At 44.9% G+C, this 18,712-nt stretch overlaps 1 protein-coding gene across 3 annotated transcripts in view; it reads left to right on the forward strand.

Annotated features, from left to right (window-relative positions):
* The window catches only part of TRPM1 (transient receptor potential cation channel, subfamily M, member 1), a 149,879-nt gene that overhangs the window by 95,928 nt on the left and 35,239 nt on the right, over window positions 1-18,712 (forward strand). For all 3 annotated transcript variants that reach the window (XM_011949247.1, XM_011949248.1, XM_011949249.1), the window contains 9 exons: window positions 2,101-2,274; window positions 3,170-3,304; window positions 4,724-4,774; window positions 5,407-5,547; window positions 6,720-6,749; window positions 10,356-10,648; window positions 12,842-13,070; window positions 16,012-16,134; window positions 16,335-16,466. In XM_011949247.1, coding sequence (XP_011804637.1) covers window positions 2,101-2,274; window positions 3,170-3,304; window positions 4,724-4,774; window positions 5,407-5,547; window positions 6,720-6,749; window positions 10,356-10,648; window positions 12,842-13,070; window positions 16,012-16,134; window positions 16,335-16,466 — 1,308 coding nt within the window. The remainder of the gene's footprint in view (window positions 1-2,100; window positions 2,275-3,169; window positions 3,305-4,723; window positions 4,775-5,406; window positions 5,548-6,719; window positions 6,750-10,355; window positions 10,649-12,841; window positions 13,071-16,011; window positions 16,135-16,334; window positions 16,467-18,712) is intronic.

Here is an 18,712-nt window from a genome sequence, read left to right on the forward strand (position 1 = left end):
ATTGTTGGATTTTTGGTAGAGACAGGGTTTCGCCATGTTGGCCAGGCTGGTCTCAAATTTCTGGCCTCAGGTGATCTATTCCCCTCGGCCTCCCAAAGCGCTGGAATTACAGACATGAACTACCGTGCCCAGCCGCATTTTATATTAGTAGTTTTCGATTTTATGTTCAGGTCTTTGATCCATTTTGAGTTAATATTTGTATATGGTGTAAGGTAAGGGTCCAACTCCAGTCTTTCGCATGTGGATATCCAGTTTTCCCAGCACCATTTGTTGGATGTGGTGTCACTCTGTCACTCAGGGCCATAATGGTTTTATTGGCATGAGGAGTCAGCCAAGACACTTTTTCATCCGTATTTGTATGTTGACCAGGAACTATATAAACGCACACCTCCCCCGACATAACCTCTGCCTCAGCCCTACTTAACGGTTTTAAGCAGGAGAGTTACTTGGTTCCATTTTTACATTTAAAGGTCACTGCGGACTTACTGTGGAAAATGCATTGGGTGGGTGCCATGGCAAGTGTGCAGAGTCCTGTTAATAGGCCTTTGAAATAATTCAGGCGAAAGAGGGTGACTTGGACTAGAGCAGAGGCAGAGAAGAAGGCAAGGATCAGATAGAATTAAGCAAAATTTAGCATTAAACATGGCTGCACACAGGGGTGGATGAATCATTGAGGGCACTGGAGGGACTGAGGTGTCACAATGCTCCCCAGTTGTCTGGTTTGCACAGCTGGCACGCTGTGGTGCCATTTCCCTGAGGTAAGGGACCCTGGAAGAGGACTGTTGTAGGGGAGGTCCTGAGTGTGGTTTGGGACATAAGGAGTTGGATATCTTTGAGACATGCAAGCAGGATGCTGAGCAGGCAACAGGAGCTCTGGGGAGAGAGGTGGACCGCAGCCAGAAAGGAGAAGTTGTGTACCAATCAGTGGTGACTGGTGGTGTGTGCATCAATGAGATCGTCAAGGAAGAGAGCAGAGTGGAAAGGAAGGAGGCTGAGGACAGAGCCCAAAAGAACCTTGACATTTAAAGCTGCACTGAGAAGCAGTGGCCAGACAGAGAAGAGGAAAGCTGGGAGCTTGTGATGCCCAAGAAGCCAAGGGAAGAGACTCTAGGAGGAAGCAGGCAGTGGAGTCAGATGTGCTGAGAACCCAGCATGAAATGCCCATGAGGCAGGTACCAGCATAGTTCTCAGCAACCAAACCCAGAGCCCAGGACAGACAGGGAAGAAGCAGCAGGGTGCGTGCAGGAGAGATGGGAAGAGAGGAAATGGGGGCTCCTCAGGTAGTCAACCCACCAGGAGCGTTTGGTGGGAGGAGCGGGTAGTTCTGGCAAGAGAGGACGCCAGCCAGAGGGTCCGGTTGTTCAGGTGCTGGCTCAGTGTCTGCACTAGGACACACTCCCATGTTTTCCACCCTACCAGGAGATAAGGCCACGGGGCAAGGCCTACTTCTGCCCTCCCTCCTGTTCTCTGGAGTAGAGCACACACTCCCCTTGATGAATGAGTCTGTCACCACATTGCATGCATTTCAGTGACATGCGGAGAGCTTCTTTACCAACCGATAAGCTCCAGTTTATGTTTATATCCAGGCAGGCATCCTCAGTTCTATCCATTGTCTCATACCTCCTTCAAAATCACTTTTTCACATCATTAAATGACTGTGAACACGTCTCTTTGGTGCCTTTGAACTCTCAGCACCCTTTCCTTCGTGCAAAAAAGCACACGTCGATCAAAATGTCAGCCGCTTTAAGTTTGCAAAGCTGCTGCATCAAGTCAAGTGTGTGTTTGTGCACACGAGTAACAGTGGTTCACAGTATCAGAGCCTTCTTCAGACAGCCAAGCCTGCGATGACTGAGAGTGTAGGTGTGTGGGATGGAGTCCGTGTGCACGTGTACATATGTGTGGGCGTATGTGTGCCCTGTGTGGGTGTGTACAGGTACATTGTATGCATATGAGCATGCATGGTGTGCATATGAGCATTGTATGCATATGAGCATATGTGTGTATTTGTACACATACAGAGGTGGGAGGGTCAATGAGCTGGTCTGGGGACAAGAGAGAGCCTTAATACCTTTTCCCAACTCTGATTGCTGTGGACTGCAGCCCCTGGGAAGCCTGGCACCCCCAACGGACAGCAAAGCCACAGAGAAGGAGAAGAAACCAGCCACGACCACTACCAAGGGAGGAAGAGGAAAAGGGAAAGGCAAGAAGAAAGGGAAAGTGAAAGAGGAAGCGGAGGAAGAAACTGATCCCCGGAAGATAGAGCTGCTGAACTGGGTATGTGGAAGGTCACAGAGATCACGAGCTTGGCATCACGTTTCCCCAGGGGAAGCGATGGTTCTTGCCCTTGCTTCAGCCCCACCCAAGGCCCTGATCACAGGAGGGATGGGTAAAGGCTTGACTGGGTAGTGTCGGCATTTCAAACTACAACAGCACATTCACTGAGATGATCCTGTCAATTGTCCAAAACACCAAACGTTCCTGCTTTGGGGAGAATGATGCCACCCAGAGAGGGGCCCTGAGTCACCCTGCTCACCAGTGGTTCTCTGCCTGGCAGACATGCCAATACTTGATGCATGAATATACAGCAAACAAATCAGTTGTCATCAAATAAATGCAATTCATGCAAAAAGCCCTTTTTTGACAGACAGAGCCCATGATTGGGTGTGTGGGGTAACAGCAGTTTGGGTGGGGAGGCTGGAGTCACACATTGCATGGTAGTTCTTTGTCTTGCTGCCACCAGGACACAGGCAAGACGGGGGACCAGGCCTCTGTGGCGACGTGTGCCTGCCCTCGTCACAGCCACTCACCTGCACGGCACCCTGGTCGTGCTGCCTGCCCACGTAGCTCCCCCTGGCAGAACTCAGTTAAGGAAACAAATGGTGGAGACTGGGCAGGCCAATGCCAGGAGGGCTGAGATTTTGAATCCTCTTCAATTTATTTTTAAAAGGAAAAAATAATTTACAAACATGGGTGGAACATGTAGAGGCCAAACTGAGAAGAAAGGAGAGGGGAGATGGGGAGTGTTTACCCAAGATAAAGAGCAAAGAATACCATGTTGGAGTGCTCTGGGATCTGGGGTTCGGAATACCCTTTCCTGTGTTTCCAGTCGCCCCCCTCCCCAGTGTCTCTGAGAGGCCACTTACCAGCTCTCGGCCCTTGGTCCCTGCAGGTGAATGCTTTGGAGCAAGCGATGCTGGATGCTTTAGTCTTAGATCGTGTTGACTTTGTGAAGCTCCTGATTGAAAACGGAGTGAACATGCAACACTTTCTGACCATTCCGAGGCTGGAGGAGCTGTATAACACAGTGAGTGCTCTAGAAAAAGGGAGGGAAGGAGCAGGCAGTCACCCGAATCTGTTTGTCACTGGTGCATGTTGTGCATAAATGTGCTCATCTGACCTCCTTCATCTGGGAGGTCCATATTTAATGTCAGGCGGCTACTTCTCACCTGCTGCTGGCCACAGCCTGTGTTCACATTCTCACCACCTCCTGCCATGACTTGACAGTCACTCCTTTCTTGGGCAGTATTAACTCTTGTCTCGCATTTGAGGCTGGTGTCTGAGTACTTGTTGCTACAAAGAGGGAATCTAGCTCCCCAAGCCATTAGCAGAGTGAAATGTCACCAAGGGTGCGAAGTCAGTGGTTCCTTGGGACCCTCACATTTGATGAGGTTTTGGGGGCAAAACATAGAGCTAAGTTTCACACCTAGGAGCTCTGCTGGAAGGGTTTGAGTGAAATTCCCTTGGCTTATATTATTATAATATAAGTTTTGAGAATTTATATTTGCTTCCCTATTGTAAGATTTTAAGTAGCAGAAATGGTCCTCAGCTGCTGCTTGCTAAAACTTGGTGATTTTCTTTTTTTTCTTTTGTTCTGAGACAGGGTCTCTCTTGTTGCCCAGGCTGGGGTGCAGTGACATGATCTCAGCTCACTGCAGCCTCAACCTCCTAGGCTCAAGCCATCCTCCCACCCCAGCCTCCTGAGTATCTGGGACTACAGGTGCACACCACCACACCCAACTAATTTTTGTAATTTTTGTAGAGACAGGGTTTCGACATGTTGCCCAGGTTGGTCTCAAACTCCTAGCCTCAAGTGATCCACCTCCTTCAGCCTCCCAAAGTGCTGGGATAATAGGTGTGAGCCACTGATCCCGGCCAACTTGGTGAATTATTAACACTATGTTGTGTACCTTAAGATACTCTTTTAAAAAATGCAACAGAAAATATTTCACAACTTTTGAAATGTGTTCGATACTTTTTAACCATGACCAGTTCTCTTTTGTAAAAGAAAAAGGCTGGTGTGGGTTACACTCCAGCTCTCACAATTCATTAATTATATAGAGTAGGCCAGGATTTTACTCGAAGAGTTCAAGAGAAAAAACGTATTTATTTATTTATTTACTCTTAGACGAGGTCTCACTCTATCACCTTGGCTGGAGTGTAGTGGTGCAATCTTAGCTCACTGCAGCCTCTGCTTCCCGGGTTCAAGTGATCCTCCCACCTCAGCCTCCCTAGTAGCTGGGGTTACAGGCGCCTGCCACCACGCCCAGCTGATTTTTGTATTTTTAGCAGAGATGGGGTTTCACCATGTTGGCCAGGCTGGTCTCAAACTCGTGACCTCAAGTGATCCGCCCGCCTTGGCCTCCCAAAGTGCTGGGACTACAGGCGTGAGCCACCGCGCCTGGTCAAGAAAAATATTTCACACACATGAATGCTTCTCTTTCAGAGACTGGGTCCACCAAACACACTTCATCTGCTGGTGAGGGATGTGAAAAAGGTCAGTCTACTGTTTTATGATTCTTACCTATTGGCATCGTTCACAAAAAGATTTAAGAGCAAGTTTTAAATTTTCAAAATGTATTATTATTTCAGGCACAGGAGATATTGGATTCCTTCTTTCATAAAGAGTCTATTTAAAACTAAGAAAGCAAAGGATGATCTTTTTTAAGTTGCATGTTCATCCGAATCCGTGGTAGGGACACTCTCAGTGACAGCTGGATTACAGGTTGATGCCAGTGCAAGGCCAGGGCAGCCACTGGGTGGGGTGGGGAAGGGGGTGGCCGGCCGCTGACCTGAGCACCGCTGACTGTCCACGCAGCCTTTCGTTCTGTCCGTCTTTTGAGATCTCTCACCCACTGCCTGTGGTTCTTTCCAGAAGCACTGGCAGGAGGTTCCTCAAGTCATTCTGTGTCCTGTTGATTGCAGCCGCTGTTCTTGGCCCTTTCTGCCACCTTGTTATCAAGGGATAGATGCTTTCCCCAGTCTGAATATTGTTTAATCCCCCACCCACCCACCTATTACATGAACTCCCAAGTGGGGGCCGGGACGGCCACTTACCCCTGAGACATGTGATGAAGTCCACACTGCGAACGCATCCTCACAGGGCCTGAGACCAGACTTCTCTTACAGAGCAACCTTCCACCGGATTACCACATCAGCCTCATAGACATCGGGCTCGTGCTGGAGTACCTCATGGGAGGAGCCTACCGCTGCAACTACACCCGGAAAAACTTTCGGACTCTTTACAACAACTTGTTTGGACCAAAAAGGGTAGAACTCAGTGCTTGTGTAGTGTTCTGTGGTTTGTGAGTGCCATGTGATTCCTCGCTTGCTTTTCAGCAACTTGGCCGGTTCAGAGCCAAGCCCTTCGCCTTGTCCCTGGCACAGCGGTCCTGCCTCCTACAAGGCTCTCAGGCCCAAGTCACAGCATTCCCCAGCTGTCCTGAGCACAGGCCGCCCTGCCCACCCAGTGCATCTGCCCTCCTCCTCTGTCCACCGCAGACTTCCTCCTGTCTGCCCGCTCCAGCCTATTCTACCATCCCACCACTGTACCTGCCATAATCTTCTAAAGGAAGGGACATGCCTGCATTCGCTGCTTCAAACTTCCCAGAGTTCCTCACTGCCTGGAGAATCGTAGCCAAACTCATTATCACAGTAGCCAAGGCCCTCCGCCAGCTGGCCCTCACCCACATGGGAGACCACGTACCTGCACCAAAATCCAATCCTGTGATCAAATCAAAGACGTGTACCTGCCACGTCTTTCCCCGCTATCAGTGCCTTTCCCACCCTTATCAAAAGTTCAACTCAAATGTCCGATCTTTCATGATGCCCTCCCTTCACACCCACCTTACAGCCCCACAGCTCTTTGATGTCTGTTAGGGAACTTCTCTGCTTCTACCTGGAATAAAGGCCATGTGTCTGCCGAGCTTCCTTCTCAATTAACTTCTGCTGACAGAAGAAGAGTTTCCATATTAAAGCACTTCTTTTCCTTGGACATTATCATTAATTGTTAATGATACAAAGTGCTTTTTTTTTTTTTTTTTGAGACGGAGTCTCGCTCTGTTGTCCAGGCTGGAGTGCAGTGGCCGGATCTCAGCTCACTGCAAGCTCTGCCTCCCGGGTTCACACCATTCTCCTGCCTCAGCCTCCCGTGTAGCTGGGACTACAGGCGCCCGCCACCTTGCCCAGCTAGTTTTTTTTTTGGTATTTTTTAGTAGAGACGGGGTTTCACCGTGTTAGCCAGGATGGTCTCGATCTCTTGACCTCGTGATCCGCCCGTCTTGGCCTCCTAAAGTGCTGGGATTACAGGCTTGAGCCACCGCGCCCGGCCACAAAGTGCTTTTTAATCAATTCCTATGTCCACTAGCAACAATACTGCTAATGTACTACTAACATTAGTTATCTGAGTAAATTGCCTTTTTTCTTCCTCTTTCACCATGCAGCCTAAAGCTCTTAAACTTCTGGGAATGGAAGTAAGTAGAATTTGTTTTCAAAAGTTTTATAATATCTTGGTCAAATAGACATAGTCCTTTAAGTTCTGTATTTGTGAATATACGATACTACTCACCAAAATTTACCTAGATGTCTTAGTCAAACTATATAAAAGGACCATATATACATTTTCTTTAATGGGGGTAAAAGCTGCACAATTCATTTCTAGAACTAACAAAACTACAGTTTCAAAAGCAAAGATTAAGCAAACCAAAAAAAAAACTAGAGAATAACACCACGTATATATGTAAAAAACCATAAATAACACCAAAAAGAATTCAATACACTATTTTCAAAGTCCTAAACAAGCAATTAGAGTCCTCCAAGAATGCAAACATAATGCAATGCTAGTCTTTAATATATTGCATCACATTGATAAGTCAAAGAAGAAAAGTATGACATGACCATTTCTCAGTAGGTGCTAATGAATTTGAAACACATGTAAAACATACTCCTTACTTAATTAAAAAATTTATCATTTTCTCACAATAGAATGATAAAATACTTTCTTGGAATGATTAAAATACATGTATATCTTAGAGCAAGGGAAACGTATGATGAGCAGTGCAGCCCTGAAGTCATGTCCATGAAAACCAAGAACAAGACAAGCATGCCCAATATTGTCAGCATCATTATCCCCACTGGTCTCCAAAAGTGTTCTGGAAATTGAACAAAGAAAAATAAATGCTAAAAAAAAAAAAGAATACCCAAGAAAGGGAGAAATTATTATCAACAAAAACATTTGGGGGGAGTTAGAAAATCCAGGAAAATCAACTCAAGTTCCCTCACAATAGGACAAAAGTACCAGAAATTACCTTTACTAGCAACCTGAATAACAATGTCCCAGACCTAAAAATATTTAAATGAATGGAAGAAATGCCATATTATGGAATATCAGGATTGACTCTTGGAAACATTCTTTTCAAATAAATTTATGAGCTAAATAGCATCCCAATTCTTCATGGATTCAGTGTAGACGGTTTTCATTCTGTGTTGACAGGTAAGACTGAGCTTTAACATGGTGCTCCTGGAAGGATTATGAGCTTTCTGTGGCCTTCTGTTCTCTCAGACTCTCCATGTCAGGGTTTATTTGTTCCCTGAAGGTTTGGTGGACTCATCCGTAAAATTTCCGGGTCCAGTACTATTTCTCAGAAGTGTGTCTTTCACTACTTATAATAGCTGTCATACGTCTTATTCAGACTTTTTATTTTCTAGAGTCAACTTCAGTCATTTATAGTTTCCTAAAATGATTTATTTCATCTAGACTTTCAAGTTCCCTGGAATAAACTTTTATATAGTATTCTAGTTTTTTTCAGTCTCCTCAGTATCTTCAGTTATGTGTCATTTCTTGTGCCAATTTTTTTTTTTTTTTTTGAGTAGGGCGTCTCACTCTGTTACCCAGGCTGGAGTGGAATGGCACAATCTTGGCTCACTGCAACCTTAGCCTCCCGGGTTGAAGTACTTCTCCTGTCTCAGCCTCCCGAGTAGCTGGGACTGCAGGTGCATGCCACCACACCAGGATAATTTTTGTATTTTTAGTAGAGATGGGGCTTCACCATATTGGTCAGGCTGGTCTCAAACTCCTGATCTCAGGTGATCCACCCATCTTGGCCTCCCAAAGTACTGGGATTACAGGCAACAGCCACCTGCTCAGCCTCTTGTGCCATTTTTTAACAAAATTTGTATCTCCTCTCTTTTTTTCTTAAGCTTTCTTTCCTACTTATTTTATTGGTATTTTTGCTTTATCAAGCAACTTTCTTTTTCTGTTTCTATTTTATTAATGTCTGCTTTTATTTGTATTCGTTTCTTCCATATACAGTTGGGGAAGCCCTACTGTTATTGTTTGTCTGTGCTAACTCAGTTTGAAAGGAAAATTCACTCATTTTCCATCTTCACTGTATTCCTACAAATGCATTAAAGGTATAAATTGTTCTGAGCATTGTTTCATGATATTCTACAGGTTTGGATAAGCATAACTTTCATTGTCGTTTTTTCTAAGGCATTTATTATTTCCTTTTCAATCCAAGAGTTATTTAGAAGTATATTTCAAATTTCCCAGATACAGACTTTTGTTGTTGTTATACTACTATAATTGATTTCAAATTTTATTCCTTGTATAGAAATTCCCTGTAAATTTTTTTTCAAATTCATTGCTAAGTAAGGAGTGTTACTTACTTATTTACCATGATTGTAATGTGTCAATTTCTCCTTATACTCCCAGTTCAGATCCTTTGTTATTTTATTGATTTCTTTCCCTTTTCCTCATTGATTTGTGGCAGGCCTTTGCATTTTAGGAAAATTAACTCTTTGTTTCTCATATTCTCTCTCTGGCAGTTTTTAAAGAGAATTTACGTGCAATTAATATTTTAATAATATTATATGTTATTGAAAGGTAGGCTTAAAAGGACTTCTGTTTTATAACATTTCATTAGTCATTAGTTAATTCCTATTTTATCTTATGTATTCTTGAAAATAAATCTATGTTTATCTTAACATTTCCACACTGTTCATCTTTAACCTGTGTAGGCCAACCTTTCCTATATCACAGCGACTATAGCTTCACTGTGACAAAATTAGAAAATTAGAATAAAGATATTGAAATTTGAGTCAGGATACTATAGTTTCCATTAAAATGTTATCACAGCTCGTTATGATATTATAAAAACTGGGTCAGTCGTGACCAACTTGAGATAGGAACTGGAGAGTCAGGTGGCCCCCATAACCCCCCATGCTCCAGACCACTCCAACTGTGTGAATGTGGCTGAGTTATTCAGATGGAGCCACAACTTCCTAATCTGAGGGAATGCAAGGAATTCACAACCTCTCAGTCCTTGTAAGAATAAAAGAAGATAATTGATGGGAACGCTGTTTGCAAAAGAACAAACATCTGTTTCTGTGATTCCATTGAATACTAAAGTATTAGCCTGGAACAGTCTGAGCCCTACATATTTCACGCCAGTTTTCCCAACCACGATCTGCCTTTCTCATGAATCCTGATCCATTTGCAGAACAGTTATCATAACCCCTTTAAGAAATGGGAAATGTCGGCCTTCCCTTTTGCACCATAAGGGGAAAAGGACAGTGCTCATTCAAAGTGGAATATTTGCTTTCTTAAAACACTGGAGGGAAACCTAAAATTTTTTTTTCTCTAGCCCCTTTTGCATGTTTCCTATTAATTTCTGATTCAGCTACGTTGGCAAACGAGTGTTATTTTTGCTACACTGGAAGATTTCCCTGAGGAAACAAACTGCGGACCTTCCCTCTTCCATGATGTTATTTGTGTTTAGTTTTGGGGGGAGGTTGTGCTTGTTTGTTTTAGTTTTGCAGGATCTCCTCAGTTAAAGGCTTCTAAGTAAAACTGCTGACCCAGGGGTGCAAGTAGTATGCCTTCTCAGTTCATTTGGTTTTAGACAGTTTACTTATCATAATAAACTTGTGCATCTTTTCAAAAGAATTCATACGCGGAGTGGAAATGTAAGATGGACTTATTACCTCTGACAGAAAAGTTTCCCTTTCTCCAGGAGTTCTGGAATTCTTTGTTGCATACTTTTCTGGCAAAACCATGAAATCCGTGTTTCTCCCCTCAGGATGATGAGCCTCCAGCTAAAGGGAAGAAAAAGAAAAAGAAGAAAAAGGAGGAAGAGATCGACATCGATGTGGATGACCCTGCCGTGAGTCGGTTCCAGTACCCCTTCCACGAGCTGATGGTGTGGGCCGTGCTGATGAAACGCCAGAAAATGGCGGTGTTCCTCTGGCAGCGAGGGGAGGAGAGCATGGCCAAGGCCCTGGTGGCCTGCAAGCTCTACAAGGCCATGGCCCACGAGTCCTCCGAGAGTGATCTGGTGGATGACATCTCCCAGGACTTGGATAACAATTCCAAGTTAGTGTCTAGTGGGGATTTAAAGGCCAGGAGAGACGACCATCCTGAGTACTTGTCTCTGCAGGGAGGGGTGGCCAATGTACTTCTCACTTAAGGACAATAGTGGTTAAAGCTTATTCACAAATCACTTTTGTCATGTCGGCATTTTTCTTTCTGTCTCTCGGAGGTGTTTTTGGACTCAGGTGTTTTGTTTTCGTGTACTGCCTTCTCTTTGCATCAAAATTGAAACACAATTTTCTTCCTTTCCTTGAAACACAATTTTAATGCAAAGACGATGAAATTAATTTCCATAAGGAAACACACACTAACAAGGAATACAACGTTAATGAGCCTGTGCCCTGGACGGTGACCTTCACAGGTGTTTCTGATTTTCCTTCATGCTCAGGTGGGACAGGATGGCTAGAGGGGGCTGGATTTGGGCGTGCTTCCCCTGGGTCAGTCAGGCTCTGATCAAACCAGCAGGTGAGGCTCTGGCAAAATCAGTTCTCCTGATGGCAGACTATTAAGGGAATGTTCTGGTAGTTTCAAAATAGTTTCTTTTCCCCTGCTGGAAACAGAAAGGGATTTTTCTCCTATATTCACTGCGAGAACGTGGTTAAGCTCCTGAGATAGAGGTCACAAAAGCATGGGCGTCCCCCGCATGACTGGGTCCCCCTGGAATTTTTTACTAACAGACTTTTCTCACTGAGCCTCCAGCAATTCCTCAATCATAGTTTACATTTTCCTAACTCTGCACTGGTTCCTGCAGAGGTTTCTACTCCAGTAAGTTGTGGTTTTTGGTATCCACCTGTCTCTCCAATTTGGGGGACAGCAGTTTGCCCTATGTCCTCCTTCTCTGGTGGAGCTGAAAAGATTCAATGTTTGGCTTGTTTAGTTTGTTACTTGTTAGGATGGACTGGCGACTTCCAAGTTCCTTCCATGCCACACCGGAAACCAGAGGTCCCAGCACAACTTTACAGGGACCTAAACTTGAGGAGAGCACAGGCAGCGTGGCCAACATCTAACACCTTTGTTTTCTGAAGTTCACTGCTTTTATTTTGGACTCGACGATTTCTAAAATTACTAGCTGATTTCTAAATGTCATAAATTGAAGACTCCCTAATAATGGGGCTGTGTCCACCTACCCCATGGGTTTTTTGATGCCAACCTTTGCTTCCTAGAGTCCCCACATGGTGATACGTGGTCACTCTGCAGCCTGCAGGAGGGCTGAGAGGTGCTGCTGATAGCATTCCTCTTCAGGGACAGAAAAGGCCATTCTCCCACACGTGATTCTGCCTTCCTCATGCTTCTCGTCACTGGAATAAAATCTTCTATACAATGGAGAAACAAAAGCAGAGGAGGGCGATCACTCCGGGACCGTGTCTTAACCACATTCCGTTATAAAAAATTGAAGGAACTCAGAACGTGTATGGTTATTGCCAAATATTTGAATCTGGGTCATGTGGGGAAGGCAGTAAACTTTATGCTCAAAATTCAGCTTGTGCCACCTTCTCCATGCCCCCCAACTTCTATCACTGCCCCCATCAGTCATTAGGCGCCCTCTGGACTGGACCCTATAACAACTATGCCTTATCTCTGTCATAGCACTGAGAATGTTGGCTTCTCTGTAATCACTGTGATGGTGAGGTGTTACACGTGCAGAGATAGGCATGCATCTGAAATGTTCAGCTGGTGACAGTCCACAGGTGGGATATGCCAGCACCACCAGCACCCAGATCAACTAAGAACCTAGCCGGCACCCACCAGCCCTCCTGTAACCCCTTCCAGTGTCCACCTCTCCCCACTACCACCACCAGCAGCCCCACTACTGGGGCTCCAACTCCACAGGTGCTGCATTTGAAGTCACCTTTGCCGTCTTTTCTGTCTGCCTCCCTGATCTGTGCACAACTTGAGGGAAGGGACTTTGTCTTCTCATCTCCATGTCCCTGGGGCCTGAGGGACAGATGTGGTCTCAATCTACAGCTCCACTTGCAGCAGAAGCAGTCAGCCCCCCTCCTGACTGAGCTCCCAGCTACTGTCCCTGGCTGTCCCCCTTTGGGGACACATCCCTGGAGCTTCTTGCTTGCAGAGAACCTCAAAGCCCCTCCAGTGAAGGATTCTGTGTCCCTTGGCTCCGTAAGTCCTTGTGAATACGCCTAAGAAAGAGCTTGTGGCCACTGTGGCTTCACCCTGGTCCCTTCCTTTTTCCCCCAGAGACTTCGGCCAGCTTGCTTTGGAGTTATTAGATCAGTCTTATAAGCACGACGAGCAGATCGCCATGAAACTCCTGACCTACGAGCTGAAAAACTGGAGCAACTCGACCTGCCTCAAACTGGCCGTGGCAGCCAAACACCGGGACTTCATCGCTCACACCTGCAGCCAGATGCTGCTGACCGACATGTGGATGGGAAGGCTGCGGATGCGGAAGAACCCTGGCCTGAAGGTGCGTGCAATGCATTGCGAGGTGGGCCGGGGCAATAGTGACAAGTGACTCTCTGCCAGGCTAAGCTGAGCATTTTCTGTGGCTTATTTCATTTATTCCTTCGAGCAACCCCCTGAGGGAGACGTCATGACAATCATTGTCTTATAGATGAGGAACCTGAAGCTTTAAGATGAAATGACATGCCTGGGATCTTAGCTGGTCAGCACGGGATCAGGACCCACACCCAGGTGGTCTAACTCCACAGCCCCACCTGACCAGCCCACCAGGCTGCACAAACCCTCGCCACAGTCAGAGTCTCCTAATGGAGCCCCCCGCATAACTCAGCATGCACACGCACCCTGGTTGGGTCATCTACCCACCATTAAAGCAGGGACTGGAACTCTATTTCTAGATTCCCTTATAACTCTGAAATTGTATATTATTTTACTAGCGATGTTTTCATGACATGGGAGAAAATTACGAGAAAATATGAAGCTACGAAAGGGTTTGAAAAAGACATAGTGGGAGAAAAATTATATTGCAATCAAACCCTAGCTCTGGGGTTTGCTGTTGTTAACTACTAGCTTATCTTGAGAAGAGATTCTAATCTGCAGATAACCTGGCAATCTAATGGCAGTATTATATCTATTTTAGAGATCTCCATGAGGATAAAGAAAAGGCTGTACAAGTTATACTGTGTAGTATGGTTCTGACAAATAGGGGGCACTTTGTTTCTTAGAAATATAAACGTTATGTCTGTCTAATTCTATATCATATGCTAAGCTGATGTTATACATAACTTAGGATATTAATAAACAGTTTTCAGAATTCCAAGAATAAAGAGTTCTTCAAGGTTTTGAGGAAACTAAGGTAGATCACCTACATGGGGATGAACATCGAATTGGCATCAGACTTTTCATCAATAACACTGAAACCCAGAAGGCAGCAGTGGAGGAAGGCCTTCACAGTTCTGAGGGGAAAGCATTTGTTTTAGAATGTTTTCTACCCAGGTGAACTATTCAAAAGCATGAGAAAAGAATATCTGTTTAAGACAGGCAAAGACTCAAACTATACACCTTCAACCTCCCATTCAGAAGAATTAGTTTAGCAGGTAGTCCAAGCAAAAAAAAAAAAAAAAGGTAAAAATTACAATGAAAAAACGTGGTGTGGAGTGTAAGAAACAGGCCCTAAGTTTTATAAATTGCCATACAAAAGCTGTGCAGCTGAGAGAAAGACGGTCAGATTAAATGAGGCTAAGGAGTCGTGGGATCCAAAAAGGAAGTACTCAAGGAGAATAGAAATAACTCCGATAAATAGACAGAATGACTAAGAAGCCCCCAAGTGTCAGGAATACAGGTTAAGGAAGCAAAACAGTTTATAATCCTTAACAAGAAAATAGAAGGCAAATCCATACATTTCAGGAAAAACAATGAAGTGCACACAAAAGTTAAAGTTCAGTTATGATTCAAACTAAAGTTTAAAACGATCTTGAACCATTGGTAGAGTGTGGAAAAGCGCTGACAAAGAGGGAAGCGCAGCAGGGCGTGGGGGCTCATGCCTGTAATCCAAACACTTTGGGAGGCCAAGGCAGGAGGATCACTGGAGCCCAGGAGTACAGGGCTAGCCTGGGCAACATAGTGAAACCCCATCTCTCTAAAAAAAAAATTTTTTTTTTAATTAGCCGGGTAGGCCAGTCGTGGTGGCTCACACCTGTAATCCCAGCATTTTCTGAGGCAGAGGTGGGTGGATCACGAGGTCGGGAGATCAAGACCATCCTGGCTAACACGGTGAAACCCTATCTCTACTAAAATACAAAAAGTTAGCCGGGTGTGGTGGCAGGTGCCTGTAGTCCCAGCTACTTGGGAGGCTGAGACAGGAGAATGGTGTGAACCCGGGAGGTGGAGCTTGCAGTGACCCGAGATTGAGCCACTACACTCCAGTCTGGGCGACACAGCGGGACTCTGTCTCAAAAAAAAAAAAAAATTAGCCAGGTATGGTGGTGCACACCTGTAGTCCCAGCTACTCAGGAGACTGAGATGGGAAAATCACTTAAGCCCAGAAGATCGAGAATGCAGCTAGCCATGATTGTGCCACTGCACTCCAACCCAGGCAACCAAGCAAGACCTTGTCTCTAAATAAATAAATAAATAAATGGAAGCACGTTTTCTGTCTATGAACCTGGGCATCCGGGCATCCTTTTGTTGTCTAGGCTGAGCCCATGTTAGTCCTTCTTTTGTGAGTCACATTAGCCTTGCAACTCTTAGTTCACATAATCTCATTTATATGAAAGGTAGTTCTATATAAAATACTTTTGGCCTACTTCACTAGAGGTATTGCATTTTATTTATATTATTATATTTTAATGTAAAGATTTGCCTTCCTTGAAATTTCATGTAAGGACTTTTTTTTTTTTTTTGAGACAGGGTCTTGCTCTGTCACCCAGGCTGGAGTGCAGTGGCACAATCTCAGCTCACTGCAAGTTCCGCCTCCTGGGTTCAAGTGATTCTTGTGCCTCGGCCTCCCAAGTAGCTGGTATTACAGATGTGCACCACCACGCCCAGTCAAATTTTGTATTTTAGTAGAGATGGGGTTTCATCATGTTGGCCAGGCTGGTCTCAAACTCCTGGCCTCATATGAGCCACCAACCTTGGCCTCCCAAAGTACTGGGATTACAGGTGTGAGCCACCATGCTAGCCAGGACTTTTCTTTTTTAAAGTTAGGATCACCAATAGTGCTGCTTGCCATTCATTTAAAAAATTTAATGTATGTCCTTAAATTTTTTTACTGCCTGCAATTCTACCAACGTACCAAGCACATGTCACAGAACATCAGACCAGGGGTAAACATTCCAGGGCTCCTAGGTTATTGAATAATGTTGAAGGTCATAATTAAAAATTTTTAACTATGCTGGGAAATTTTTCTAGAATTGCCACAGCTTAAAAAATCAATTTATGTCCCCTAGGTTATCATGGGGATTCTTCTTCCCCCCACCATCTTGTTTTTGGAATTTCGCACATATGATGATTTCTCGTATCAAACATCCAAGGCAAATGAGGATGGCAAAGAAAAAGAAGAGGAGAATATGGTCAGTGACACACTTGACCCTAAGAGTATCAGTGTGATCTCGTTTTAAAAATTGTTGAGATTTCTTGTACTATGGATTGAGAAATCTCACTGGTTAAGAGCATTTTTGGAATTGTTTTTTTTAATGGTGCCTGTGTGCTGGAGTGCCTTGCATTTCCCATTTAACCACCTGCCTGTCATGTGCTATGCTCTGTTTTCCAGGATGCAAATGCAGATGCTGGCTCAAGAAAGGGGGACGAGGAGAATGAGCACAAAAAACAGAGAAGTATTCCCATTGGAACAAAGATCTGTGAATTTTATAACGCGCCCATTGTCAAGTTCTGGTTTTACACAGTAAGGCCTCCTTCTAAACATTTGACATTCGGCATGTTTTGAATGGTTTGATATGTTGGAATCAAGAAAAATTTCAAGGGCTTAAAAAAGTTTCTAAAAATTCACTGAATTAAAATGAATTATGAAAACAAAACTGGGACTAATTGAGATCTCTGGCTAACATTGGATATTGATATCCTGTCATATATTGATACATGTGATATATTGATATATGTGATATATTGATATATGTGATATATTGATATCCTGTCATATATTGATATATGTGATATATTGATATATGTGATATGTTGATATGTGATATATTGATATCCTGTCATATATTGATATATGTCATATATTGATATATGTGATATGTTGATATATGTGATATGTTGATATAAGTGATATGTTGATATATGTGATATGTTGATATATGTGATATGTTGATATATGTGATATGTTGATATATGTGATATGTTGATATATGGCCATCCCAGTCCTAAATACACCATCTCATAAGGCAAAAGAGTCACATGCTGTTTGCTTACGATGGACTCTTTTGATGCCTTTAGCAATACAAACTTAGGGAACTATAATTTTATTTTTAAATGAACAGAGATGACTAGTGAGTTAAAGAGCAAATTCACAGATTGCATTTTTCATGAAATTGGTGGGGTCATTACAAGGGCATGGCTAAATCCAGATGGTAAACTCTTGGAATGGGGAAACAAATCCAGGCCTCTCGTTCTGAAGTGTTCACCAAACTGACCAGCTTGGCCGGCAAGCCATCCTCCATCCCCCTCTGAGGCCCGGGTCTACACAGGTCCCAGAGTGTGGCTCTCTGCTAACAAGAGGAGGAGAGGAGGCAGGAGGGCAGATCAGAGTGCCTCTGGGGGAAATGGCTGAGCTGCAGAAACTACCAGCGGGGGTGGCCAGGCATGCTGTGGCTTGTGCGACCATGTCAGTCAGGAGGAAATAGACTTCTCATGAAACCCCAAGCATCAAGCCGCAGCCCACGCCAGGCAGGTCTTGGGGCTGTGGTTGCACTGGTGATGAGGTGGGAACAGGGCATGAGACATGAGCTGGGTCCCTGGCCACGGTCTGGGCAATGAATGAGGGTGGACTGGGGGCAGAGCAAAGCTCTGTGTGGGGGCCCACCTCAAGGGTCAGCTGTGGGCCTGGACACCCAACCTTGTGGCAGCCATGATTGATGATACAGCCAAAGTCACTGCTGCCCATTAATTCTGGTCGGAACCATCTGAGGGCCTGAGGTGCACCCAGCCTGCAGGAGAGCCCAGCCATAGAGGCTGCTGCCGGGGATGGGGCCAGGAAGCCATTGAAGCCTCTCAGCCTTGGGCCTCGCCCCAGACCCTCTGGATCGGGTAGGGTCATCACACATTGTACAGCTTCCCAGGGATTAGGATGCAGCCCAAAGTCTGAGAACCTGGCTCTAATCTTTCTTAGAGGAGTGGATAGTGGATCTGGGGGGGCCTGCCTGTCTCCTGGTAAAATTTATAGGTTTGGGAGGTGGGATCTTGGGAAAAAAAAAACTGCCCAATTACAAATACTCAACTTCTAGCACCCCTCCCCCAAGCCTTCCAAAGGGGCCTGTGCCAGTGAGGGACCCAGAAGCTGAAGTTTCCTTGGCATCATGGTGAACCACTGGGGACAGGTGATCCACTTCAGACGTCCTCCCCCAACCCCTTAACTCCCCGCTTTTGCGTCACCCACCCCTACCTCCAGCTCTGCCTCTTTCCCTGCCACAGAGATAGGGGCCCTGCTGCGGCCACAGCAAATCCTGGACATGCCACCACTAACTGAGGGGACCCTAGGGTCAGCTCGCGTGTCTGGGTGGGCAACTCATCTGCATGTCCTCTCATCTAACTTCCCAGTTGTGGAAAGAATCAGGAAGGAAATTTGTGAGGCAGGGAGGAGTAAGTAACATTTTCCAATTTCCAGGAATGTAGAAGACACTCCAGCCAACTATTAAAAGTTTCCCGTTATCATAATGTTTGCAACTTCATAGTTTCCCCGTGAGGATGACAGCACCAACCAAATATGTCTCCATGTAGAAAATGAAGAGTCAGGGCCCATATCATGCTGAAGTATAAAATGCCTCCCGTCCTGCCTCCAGGTCTTCTGTCTTCACTGGTGAGGTGCAGGGAAGGTTTCCTCTCAATGAGTCAGTCCAGTTGGAAACAAAGATTCTTTTAGATGTATCAACCTGAAAGAAAATGGGTTTCAAAATTTGATTGCAAGTTATT

The sequence above is a fragment of the Colobus angolensis genome, unplaced genomic scaffold, assembly GCF_000951035.1.
Source record: "Colobus angolensis palliatus isolate OR3802 unplaced genomic scaffold, Cang.pa_1.0 Scaffold294, whole genome shotgun sequence".
Taxonomy (NCBI): domain Eukaryota; kingdom Metazoa; phylum Chordata; class Mammalia; order Primates; family Cercopithecidae; genus Colobus; species Colobus angolensis.